The sequence below is a fragment of the Pituophis catenifer genome, unplaced genomic scaffold, assembly GCF_029215685.1.
Source record: "Pituophis catenifer annectens isolate HBS135680 unplaced genomic scaffold, rPitCat1.0.hap2 SCAF_3, whole genome shotgun sequence".
In the NCBI taxonomy this organism is placed as follows: domain Eukaryota; kingdom Metazoa; phylum Chordata; class Lepidosauria; order Squamata; family Colubridae; genus Pituophis; species Pituophis catenifer.
Window position 1 is genome coordinate 187,602,446 of NW_027256883.1, and position 12,674 is coordinate 187,615,119.

The following is a 12,674-nucleotide window of genomic DNA, read 5'->3' on the forward strand; positions in this document are numbered from 1 at the left end:
TTCACATACAGGCTAGAAATGCAAATTGCATAAAGCAGTTTGGTTTGAGCTTAGAACTGTTGTATAAAGTCAACTGCAGTTTATTCAGAAAAACATGATTAAACATCTTAAGAGGTCCTGCTTTGGCTATCTTCTCACACTAGGGATGACTAGTAATTTTCCAGAAGAGGTCTTCTGAGTCGATGTTCACTACACTCCAGCTGTGGAATACTCCTTCCTGTGAAGCATACGACGTTTGTCCTCTTTGCAACACCAGGCAAATAGGCTTTTATTCTCTCATGTCTTTGAATATATTATACGTCATTCTAGTTCAGTAAGTAATAAAAGGTGTTGCGAAGAGTAGAGGAATAAAATATGGGCCCATCCCACCAGAACAAAAGCCAAGAAAAATGTACTAAAGCCCCCCCCAAAAATGTACTGAACAATTACTGCAAATTGCAAGCTTAAGAAATGGAAATTAAAAACATACCTAAAACATTTCTGCAATCTTTCTTCCCCCTTCCCAGATTCCCACTGAGAAATGAGGTAGTTTGGCAGACAACAGCAATCTGCAATTCGGTGATATGTCAACCATGAGAACCTTAGTTGAAATAAGATTTAGAGATGGATTAACTTCAGGGCCAAATACACAGAGAGAAGGGGCAATGTTTAAGTTTTGTCTTTGAACAAAACTGCAAAAGACTGACAATGGCTGAAAATGCACGATTAGTTTCTGTACAAAGTTTGGTCATCTTGTGGAATGTCACCAAGTCAGTTTCTGAGTTTAGAGAAATCACAGCACAGCTGGCACTTAGCCTGAAGAATAAGAAACCAAATAAATGTTGCAAAAGAACCTGGATCAATAACCATCTCCTTCTGACTATTTTTGGAAAGAATGGCACCAAAATTATAGAGCTCAAACTGATGACATCTCAATCACAATCCAATTTACCTGTTGTGGTTGCTAAAACACTAATTGAACAAGTGATCACTTGAATGAGTAATTGAAGTGTTGATATATTTTCCATTACATTTTGTAAGTGTCAAGTAGTCACAGGCTCTATTAATCATGCCTACAAATATATAACAGAGGATTCATAACCTAAAGACAATTTCTAGACGTAAGTAAAAAGACTGCAAGAACAACTTAAAACAGGCCAATTTATCTGCATTTCTTTCAAAATTAATACTGATAAAGAGCACCATTTTTTCCTTTGTACAAAAAGAATGTAAGACCTTTACAACAGTAAAAGAAAGACTTTGCAGTATTAATTATAGAACAAGTGCTATCATAAATAAGGTAGAAATCTAGAAAAGAAACTGTATGGCAATTAATGTTCCCTACACAATGCACAACTCCATCTGAGGGAAGCTAAAGGAAAAAAACCCATCTCTGTATGGCATATAAATAGTTGATCCAATTATAATACTGTATAGGTCAGCACCAAAAAGCCATTATACTAAAACATTATACTGAGACACTATTTAATAGACATATTGTAGCTAGAACTAACAAATCGATCACATGCCACTTATACACGGAGCATACATATAATTTCTGTATTTAGTTCTGGTATTAAATGAAGACTTCTTGAAATTACAAGCTTCTAAGATTTGATAAGCTATTTTGCATGTTAAAAATTACTTCTATCTTCTACATCCACACAGTTTGGTACTTATTCCCTATCCCATAACAATCTGAAGTCAATTAATGCTGGCTAATAAGCTTCCAACATTGCTAGTAAATTTTAGCAAATGGCTAGTAAGCTTCCTGCCATTTTTAATTTGTTTTGTCGTTTTACCTGAATTTCAGCTTTTTATACTACTACTCTTCTACCTTATGCCACATCTGTGTGCTAGTGTAAATTCAAGAGGAAGTAACACAAGTTAACGCAAACCATACCTGCAAACTTCTGTGTGTCCAGAAGATAGGACTGGCTGCAAGATGATTTGGGGTCTAGGAAATCGAGTTCTAACAAATCCATATCTGCCATGCTTTCCAAATTTATCCATTTTCTTCATTGATAGCCCAGATAATTTGCTGCCACCAAGAAAGGCACCTATGAATTCATCTGTGTCCTCAAAGTATCCAGGAACAGAAGAACCTACGCTGAGAAGTTTGGATTGTTCGGCAAGAGACAACCCTGAACACAACGCACCTCCCACTCATTCCTCAGGAATGCTGCTAATTGGGTAGTAGATCCTCCTCCTTTGCTCTTACCCTGATATACACCCAGTGAGAACAGAGAGATAAAATCTAGCCAACATACCCATGACTTCAAGTATGCAGCCAGGCACTCATTCAAGAATTGTCGTCAACTGTCTTGTGCTTCAAATGCAAAGGATACCTGTCTTGTATGTGAAACTGAAGGTGGAAAGCCAGGACTTGTTCTGGTGTCAGGCCAGGCAGTTTGGATCCAGAGTGTCTGCCTGCTCCATGCTTATCTACCATCAGCTGATTAGACATAAAACCAGAAATACTTGCCCAACCCAGACTGTAGTTGGAATAATGATCATAAAATGCCCTGGCAAAAGTTGGCAGACAGTTAAGTTTTGGTCTTTACATGGAAGAGGCGGCTATAAATAATTTTATTTTTTAACAAGCCAAGCTACTTTCTAGGGCTCACTGCCATGACAGATCTTCAAAAACAAGGCTGCAGAGATTTAACAAAAAAAAAAAAAAAAAAAGGAAAGGGTTGGCATCCACAGCAAAGTTACAGCTGAACTGGGCAGCACCTTAACACTACAATAAATCATAGCATTTCTAATTTCTCTTACAAACAGCATTTCTGAATGCCTCTCCTATGTAGAAAGAAACTAGTAAAGAAAGAAACTAGTACAGGTAGTCCTTAACTTGTGACCATAATTGAGCTCAAAATTTCTGTTGTTAAATGAAAATTTGTTAAGTGAGTCTTGCCCTATTTTACGACATTTCTTACCACAGTTGTTAATCACTGCAGTTGATAAGTTAGCAACCCAGTTGTGAAGTGAATCTGGCTTCCCCATTGACTTTGCTTGTCAGAAGGTCGCAAAAAACATGACCTTGGGACAAAGCAAGAGCCATAAAAATGAAGCAACTGCCAAGCATCTGAATTTTGATCACATGATCCTGGGGATGCTGCCAAGATCATAACTGTGAAAAATGATCATAAGTCACATTTTTCAATGCCATTGTAACTTTGAACGGTCACTAAATGAACTGTTGTAAATCGAGGACTACCTGTAAATCAGATCAAAAGGCTTGCTGTCGTTTTAAAGATTACTTGCAAAGTTTCTCCATTCACTCAGCTGGACTGCACTATCTTAGACTAACTGCAGAGAAATATCAGTCCTGATTTCTGGTGGTAGAAAGGGCAATGATTCTAGTGATTCCAAAGTATTTCCAGAGGAATCATTGATGGAAGTTAATCCTGAGAAACAATGTATAGAGAATTGAATATAACACAAGTTGCAATTTAAATCCTCAACAAATTCTTATAAGAAAATTGAAGAAGTTGCCCAAACCAATATTCTGTTACCCAGATATGATGGTTAGGTTACTTATGTATTAGAGGTGCTGCATTCTCAACACAACAGGCAGGTTCCAATTTAAAGCAATATGAGCTAAACGAAGATCAAAAAGATACATGATAGTGAAGTTTAATTTATTTTTTTAGTATTACCAAGAACAGCCTTTAATATGAAACTTGGATTTTTAAGATATGTGGGTTTTCCCCATCCAATGCTGAGAATGCTACAGTATGAAGTATACACATCTAGAGCACATTAAAGAGGGCGAACGCTGAATTAAAGTACTATTTTTCAGTACAGGCTGTTATTTATAAGAATTAACTGAATAATAATCAGTTCACATAGTCATCATTTGATAATTATGGATAAGAGCACTGAGTACCACACTGAAAAGTATAATATCTAATGTCAACTGAAATACAGTCTTATCAGTAGAGCCAGTTCTACAGAGAACATCTGGCATTTAGTAGGCTCAGGATTATCATCCTCTCCTAGTATGTTTTGTGCCAAGAAGACATAGACCTTCCCACAGTTCAGTGATGAATCAAAAGGTAGGTAATCTTGTCCCTTTTCTATGGAGATTCTCAGTCATCCAGGTCATGGTCTGAAGAGCTGAAGAAGCTTCTTGGATGAGAAGCGAAACATCTTCAAAGAAAAATCAGAAAGTCCAGTTGCCTCTTGAAAAAGCACCTTGTCCCTTTTCATTTCCACAAATGTTTCAAATGCAGTCCAGTGTGTGTGTGTGTGTGTGTGTGTATGTGCACACACACACACACATTTTAGCCCTTGTCTATCCACTGCAGGATGAAGGCTCCTCCACATGTTTCCAATCAATATGGTCCCGAGTTGGGTTTTTTTGCCAGTTGGGCTCGCAATACTTGCTGATGTCGTCGATCCATCTTGTTTTAGGTCTTTTTTTAGACACTTTTTATCAAGTGAGATTCATTCTATGACTGCCTTAGTCCATCTGACATTGACAAGTCCATTTCCATTCTTTTACTCTCTTGATGATATTGTATACTTTCATTTGTTCTCTAATCCATATGCAGGTCGGTCTATCTGTATCTATATCAACATCAACATCAACACCAACATCTATCTATAGATATGCAGTAATTGCTCTGTGGAATAGGTATGTGCATTGACATCAGTGAAAAGCAATGTACTATGGGATATTCACAATTTTGACTTGTAATAGTCCATTAACACATGCAACTTATGACTGCTGAAACTGGCAAGCATACATAGAAACCCATCAAGATTTTAATTATCATTTGGTTAAAAACAGTTCTAATTACTTTAAACGAATCCAAATCCTGAGGCTGTCTGGAATTCCACCAAATCCAGACTTTACCAGGAGATGCGTGCAAATGGGTGGCAACATTGTTCTCATAAATTGGCATCCATACATCTAATATTCTTGGAATATTGGAAATGACCTGAAAATGTCTTGCACAAGGACATGGCACCTTTGGCATATGACCATAGTCTTCAATGCAGGATTTAACATTAAATAAGGGATACAAACAAACTTTAATACTAACATACATAGGAAAATCACTGCAAATTAAACAAAATGCTACACACATGGGAATTCCGAGTAGAATTTAGGAAAGGGATTTTTCAAAACAGCATCTCTCTTGCTTTTGAATGGCTCAATCTCTATCCTGCTCCTTACCCATCTCTTCTCCTCCCCAATAAACTGAGTGTCAAACTTGTTTTTCTTGATTCCTCCCCCCACCCATAGCCCAAAATTAGCAGACAGCCAAGATGATCAGCTTCCCTCAACCAACCAGATCCTTTTAAGCAGGGATGCACACTGCTTTGCATCTGAAGCCAAAAGGTGCCTGTTGACACCTCTTTATGCAATTGTTTCTTAGATGCAGACAGCAGCTGCGTAACCTCAGAAAATTCACATTTGAGTTAGAGCTGCTGAGAAGGCATTATGTTGCACTCTATTGGCATCTCCTTAACTCAAATGTATACCTGAACATATACAGAGTGCAACTGAAATTCAGCAGATAACAGAATAACAGAAGTGGAAGGAACCTTGGAGATCTTCTAGTCTCTAGAAGTCACACATTACATGCTTTTCAATAGAAGAGTAAATTATGGGATAGCTAATACTACTATCAGATGGACTCAGAAATAGTTGAGTGAGTACAGAGAAGGCAGCACATTAATGGCTCCACTTCAACTTAAAGCTGTTTGTACAAACCATCTGGAACCCTAACCCTTCAGTACGAGTAAGAACAAGAAAGTATGATCAATTTTGTGATTCATGTCTGAAATCATACAGGAAAGAAAATAGGAAAAGAGGAAAGAGTCTTGACAGAATGTAAGTTTAACTAATGCGATTCTTCCTAACCAAAACAAATTCAGATATATATTTTTTTCTATTTAGAAATATCTGCTGTTATATTTGTTCAATTTGGTAAATAATTCTTAATCTTCTTCTTGTGCCATATCAGTCATTGGATGTCGGCGATCATGTTGGTGATCCTATTTTTATCAGCAGCTGCTGAAAAAATGCTGTTGAGTTTTGTCCAAACCAGTCCCTTAGATTTTGAATCCATGATGTTCTTCTTCTGCCTGGACCTTGTTTGACTTCAATCTTTCTGCCTTCAATTCTTAATCCAATGTGGTAAATAATATTTTTTTTGTGAAGTAAAGTCCTAAAGTCCTAAATAGTTGACCTTCTTTATAGTGGTATTGAAGATTGTTTATTTTTGTTCTAGCATTGTTTTTCTTCTCCCGTCAAATTGCATGACAGCATTTAAGGTTTTGCTTTACTAATCTAATAGCCTGACATAAAATCATAGTTATATATACTTCATTAACAATATGAAAGAGTCTATAGGTTGAATGACTGTAAGTACGTCATGAGTGCACTCAGCAGTGTTCCATACCAACTCCGTGATTCTGTGAAGAGAACAGAATCAACGTGGAGTAGAACAATCAATCAGCAATGTCAAAGTGAAAACTTTCCCAAGGAACCAACCAAATCAAAGCAACCTGTGATCCTCACACATCATTGTTCAGATTCTGAAAAAGATAGCCAGCAGGTGACGTAACCTCCAGTCTAAGCCTTGCATATTGGTTGTTCATGGGCTGACAAGAACATGGGTCAGCACATGGAGTCTTCTCTAGTGTGCATCTTTCAGGTAAAGTGAGTCATATTCATTCTAGTATGACTTGTTCCAGTGATTACTATCTGTTTGCAATGAGGGAATAATATACTTTTTAACTGGACCAGATCTGATATTGGCATCAATTCTGTGTGAGCATTGCAGATATAATTAGTGGAGAATATGGGCACATCATCATTATCTGATGCTTTCTAGGATACATATTTCATCTTTTTAATAATAGTAATTGTTTAGGATTTTTTTGTACATTCTTTCTCTAGCAGAGTTTTTTACAAAAAGAACAAAGAAATGAACAGAATCCCAGACTATTACCAACAGAAAGAGACCGATGAAGAAAGTGAGATGATGGGGAAGACAATATTTTCCAGATGCAAGATAGACAGGAGGCACATCATATATTCATGGTTTTGTGAAAGAGCATCAGACTGCTTAATTGGCAAGCTAGGGACATAAGTGATGTAAAAGTTTAAATAGGAATAATGTGCCAGTTGATTTGAGTCTGTGTGTTTCTGCAGAGCCTGGAAATGCTTCAAGGTTCTTGTAGTAGGTCCAAAGTTCAGACTGTAAGATTTCTTCCAAGAAACAGCACCAATGTTGAAAAGAATATTTGATTGGCAAGACTGTTAACAACATACCGATTTCTTTCAAAAGGTAACTCCTGTTTAAAATAAAAGGCACAAAGCAAAATTTCTTTTTCCCATAGTCTTGGCCATTCAGAGCAGGGCTCCCCAACCCTGGTTCGTGGACTACCACCAGTCCACGGCATGCCAGAAACTGGCTGGTGCAAAGAAGTGAAGCCCCATCCACGGGATGAAGGCAGCACATGAAACCACGCCCACTCCGGTCTGTGGAAAAACTTCTCTCCATGGAATCAGTCCCTGGTGCCCAAAAGGTTGGGGGCCACTAATCTAGAGGAGACAAAACAGAACCATCTATTTTAATAACAAAAGGTGACATCTGGATGGAGGAGGAAGGCTAAGAGATAAAAAATATTTTAATGATAGAGAGGTCTGTTTTGTATTAGATTCCCACTTGAATGGAGCTGCTTTCTTAGACTTGTTGGTTTGTGTATCTATGTACCTTTGAGTTAAACTTGACTCCAGGTAACTGTCTGAACCACTGTAGTTACTGTAGTTTTCTTGGCAAGATTTTCAGAAAGGGCTTGGCTTTCTTTCTGGGGCTGAGAGTGTGTGACTGGCCCAAGATCACCCAGCAGGCTTTGTGTCCAAGTCAAGACTAGAACTCACATTCTCCCAGTTGTCTGAATGCCCTTTCTTAGTAAACAAGCTTAAAAGGTGCAAGTTGAAAATCAGGCACAAGGAAGCCATAAATATAACAAAATCCTCCAAAGCACTTCCCTGAGATTTGGGTAATGTCAGGATAGAAAAGTGTCATGCTGGCACAGTCCATATGGAAGCCCTTAGAAGAGATGCGAAATTCTAAATAATTCAAGTCAGGCAGATTAAAACTAGGCATGTTTGGTGAATCACTTCAAATACAGCCTGAACTTTACAGCACAGATAGTTGGCTCATCAAAATAAATCTGTAAGTCACTCAAATAAATCTAATAAAGATCAAGGGAGCATTCACTAAACCAAAGGGCACAACATAAATCTTCCACATTTCACATCAAGGGGATTTAACTATTCATGCTCCTTCTTCATCCAGATCAGGTAACCCCAACCCCCACTGAGATCTGGTAAAAGCAGGCTATGTTAAGTGTTTTGGAGTTCAACAATCAGAAGGAAGGAGTAGTGATCTTTAATAATTGCAAGGTTCAGAGGCCTAAAATCATGGGCTATTGTCGGAAAGTTAACTTTGTTTCTAACAAAGATTGTTTATGGAAATGAACATGAATAAACTCCCTTTGGAAAGTTTATTTATTTTTATTTTTATTTTTTTTTCAATTTATATACCACCCTTCTCCCTGAGGACTCAGGGCGGTGTACAGCCAAAATAAGAACATAAAATACAAATATTAAAAAACAGTTAAATATATATATAAATTTGGCCCAGAAGTTAAGAAATCACAAACCGATTAAAACAATTTAAAAAATTTCTTCTGAAGCCAGCCCAGCTTGCTGGAAAAAATGGGTTTTAAGGGCACGCCGGAAGGCATTGAGGTCATGGATTCTCCTTATCTCTGGGGACAACTGATTCCAGAGGGTAGGTACCCCCACAGAGAAGGCCCTCCCCCTGGGGGTCACCAGCCTACATTGTTTGGCTGATGGCACCCCGAGGAGGCCGTCTCTGTGGGAGTGCACGGGTCGATGGGAGGTCGTCTGTAGCAGCAGGCAGTCTCAAAGATAGCTAGGCCCTATGCCATGGAGTGCTTTAAAGGTGATGACCAACACCTTGAAGCGTACCCAGAAGACCACTGGGAGCCAGTGCAGCTCGCGCAGGAGCGGTGTTACATGGGAGCGCCATGTTGCTCCCATCACTACCCACGCTGCTGCATTCTGGACCAGCTGGAGCCTCCGGGTGCTCTTCAAGGGGAGCCCCATGTAGAGAGCTTGCAGTAGTCAAGGCGAGAGGTGACGAGGGCGTGAGTGACTGTGCACAGGGAATCCTGATCAAGAAAGGGCCGCAACTGGCGAATCAGACGAACCTGACAAAAGGTCCCCCTGGTTACAGCCGTCAGATGTTCCTCCAAGGACAGCTGCATATCCAGGAGGACTCCCAGATTGCGAGCCCTTTCAGTGGGGGCCAAAGTTGTCATCAAATATTATTTTGTGGCCTGAAACTTTGGTGTCTTCCCTGGTGGAACTAAATTAACGGCAAGCAACAATATTTTAGCCCATTTTTAAGCCCAAGCAATGGGAAAAACAGCCAACATAGATAAATACTCTAAAGAGCAAACTCAACTGCAGTTCTCTGTGGATTACAATAATGAGATAGCATTGATTTCTCTGGGAATTGAATGTCACCCTACAGGTTTTTATTCTTTGGATAAGAGCCAGTTTCTCTGGTGTGGGAAGGATGCAAGCCTTTAAAAGCATATGAGCTAATAGGAGGTGAATATTAATTAGTTCTCTTTAAAGAAGAACTTTCATGCATACAATTTTCCAGAAAACATACCTACACTTTAAATAGTGATAACATGAATAAAGTGAGACATTTTCTCTTTTATTTGTTTAAAAAAGAAGAAATCCAAATTCTTTTACTACTGGTTCTGTGGGCATGGCTTGGTGGGTGTGGTGTGGCTTGATGGGCATGGCAGGGGAAGGATACTGCAAAATCCCCATTCCCTCCCCATTCCTGGGGGAAGGATATTGCAAAATCGCCATTCCCACCCCACTCTGGGGCCAGCCAGAGGTGGTATTTGCCGGTTCTCCAAACTACTCAAAATTTCTGCTACTGGTTCTCTGAACTGCTCAAAATTTCTGCTACCAGTTCTCCAGAACCTGTCAGAACCTGCTGGATTTCATCCCTGATTTGACGTGTTAGCCTACATTTTGGGGTACTAACCTCTCAAGCAGCAAGGGCATTCTAAGAATGCACTTTTATATATTGCTGCTTTCCTTCTAAACAAAGAAAGCACACGGGACACATGTGGTGCACGCATTATTTATACCTAGATAGAATATGGACACAATCAATACACTTGGAAAATTATGAAATAAATAACTGGAACGTCTATTTTCAGTCTATCTAATGTGGCAAGTCTCTCTGCCTGGAGTCAAGAATGCCTCAGACTTCTTATTTGTAGGCATATTATATTGCTCATTTATAAAACACTAATCTTAAACATTGATTTACTTTGGCTGATCATTTATTTATTGATTAAACAAAAGTATATGGCCACTTATCTTAACCAAGGTAACTCTGGGTAGCAAACAAAATGTTAAAAACAAATTAAACAAAGCAATTAGAGGAATTTCTCTAATAAACACACACACAAATGCTGGCCCCACGTTTTCAAGGCCTGCCAAAAGGCCAACAAGGTGGGGCAATCTGAATAGCAGGAGGGGGGGAGAGGAGAGGAGTGTTCTATGCCAGAATAGAGAAGGCATGAAGACATTGTTTCTCAGAGGGGGACCTAGAACATGCTCATTCTGCCAGATCTGATGGGATAGGCAGAAATCACAAGAGTCAGGTAGTCTCACAAGTAAAATAACTCTTTAACAAGTAGGGCTTTCATGGTGATAACCAACCTCTGGAATTGTACCCCAGAAGCCTATTCAGGTTCAGCGCAGCTCAAGTAACAATGCTGTTACATTGACATACTACAGTGTGTCCAGAACGTCATACAATCACATACTGGACCAGCTGAAACTTCAAAACACTCTTCCATGTAGAGCACATTGCAACAGACCAACCAGGAAGTGATAAAAGGCATGAATAACCATGACCAGTGCCTTCTGATCTCTGAATGGGTACAACTGATGTAGCTGATGGATTTGTGCAAAGTCCTTCCTGATTACAATTGCAAATCACTGCACAATAATGGGCTGTGTGTCCAGGAATCCAGATTTCATGTTGCCTAGGGGAATGTTATCCTATCCATGGTTAATGATGGAAGATCTCTAAATGTTGGAGCGAGGAATTGGAGGTAGAACACATAGGCACTACATTTTGCGAAAGCTTCTTCTACTATATCCAGCCTTCCCAAGCTCCAGACACTTCTATAGTCCTTGACATTAACCCAACCCTCTGCTTAGACTAAAAATGCTTTTTACTTGATATAGCTTGATAGCAGTTCCCTTTGTTTTGCTTTTCCTAATCGGAAAGATGTATGCTTAGACCACACATTCTGCAGGAGTAAGACAGGAAATTAATAATACCAGTCTGACTACAGGTCAAGGGTATTCTAAACCATACTCATGGGGGGGGAGGGGAAACAAGCATCAAACTTCAGCTTGCATAGCTGAAAAACATCAGTTAAAGTAGTAGCTGATCTAACACAAAACAAGCATCAATCTAGGAAGTTCTGTTGGGGGGAGGGGAAAAAATCACCTCTCTTATTTCTTAACCAGCAACTTGGGACAGGAAAAACAGAATTAAGACTAAATCTTTTAAATGTTCTGAGAATTTAAATCTCTGAGTACTACATGGCTTTATAAAGATAATTTACACACGAATGCATAGATGTGAAGGGGGAAAAAAATCTGGATTAACATTATTATATCAGTTTAGGGTCTCCTGCTTGTGCAGGGGGTTGGATTAGAGGACCTCCAAGGTCCCTTCCAACTCTGTTATTCTGTTATACCAGAGGTCTTCAAACTTGGCAGCTTTAAGACTTGTGGACTTCAACTCCCAGAATTCTCCAGCCAGACTTGTGGACTTCAATTCCTAGAATTCTCCAGCCAGCTGGCTGGAGAATTCTGGGAGTTGAAGTCCACAAGTCTTAAAGCTGCCAAGTTTGAAGACCTCTGTGTTATACAGACCATCTGCTGCATTCTGCCATCATATACATTTTTATTAATAGTGGAGCTGCAGAACATTTTGGAAACCTTAGGGCAGACGCCTTAGGGCAGAAGGAACTATTAAAATGTTCTTTTAAGTTCTATGAATTTATTAATTTCTTCAAATCTATTGATGCCCTTCCTCTTTTGTGCAGAAGCTGTAAGTACTAAACAACAACGTATCATTATTATTACCTTACATCAATGCTTCATCAACTATACTAGTTCCTACTCTGTTTCTGGACCCTATAAGTGCCTCCTTACATTTTAGACTGTACAGATCTCAGGCTAAGCTATAATTTATTTAGCCTTCATTTGCTCAGTAAGTCACAAATGGTTATTTTTATACAGAACCAATGAAATTGTAATAGAAGATCATAATTCTAAAGTTTTCCTAATTTAGAATTAAAGGATTACCCATTTATTTATTTATTTATTTATTTATTTATTTATTTATTTATTTAATATCCCGCCCTTCTCCCCGAAGGGACTCAGGGCGGTGAACAGCCGAGAATTAAAATAACATGCAATATAAAAGTTAAAATAATTAAAAATAAATTAAATTAAACGGCCACCCCAATTAAAAACCCCTAAAATCTATTCAGGCCAGGCCGGCTTGCTGAAATAAAAA

At 38.8% G+C, this 12,674-nt stretch overlaps 1 protein-coding gene across 1 annotated transcript in view; it reads right to left on the bottom strand.

Annotated features, from left to right (window-relative positions):
• ARHGAP40 (Rho GTPase activating protein 40) overlaps nt 1-2,016 on the bottom strand; it is a 34,137-nt gene extending 32,121 nt beyond the window's left edge. Inside the window, exon 1 of the mRNA XM_070939972.1 lies at nt 1,883-2,016. Coding sequence (XP_070796073.1) covers nt 1,883-2,001 — 119 coding nt within the window. The 5' untranslated portion in view covers nt 2,002-2,016. The remainder of the gene's footprint in view (nt 1-1,882) is intronic.
• Nucleotides 2,017-12,674: the final 10,658 nt, after the last annotated feature.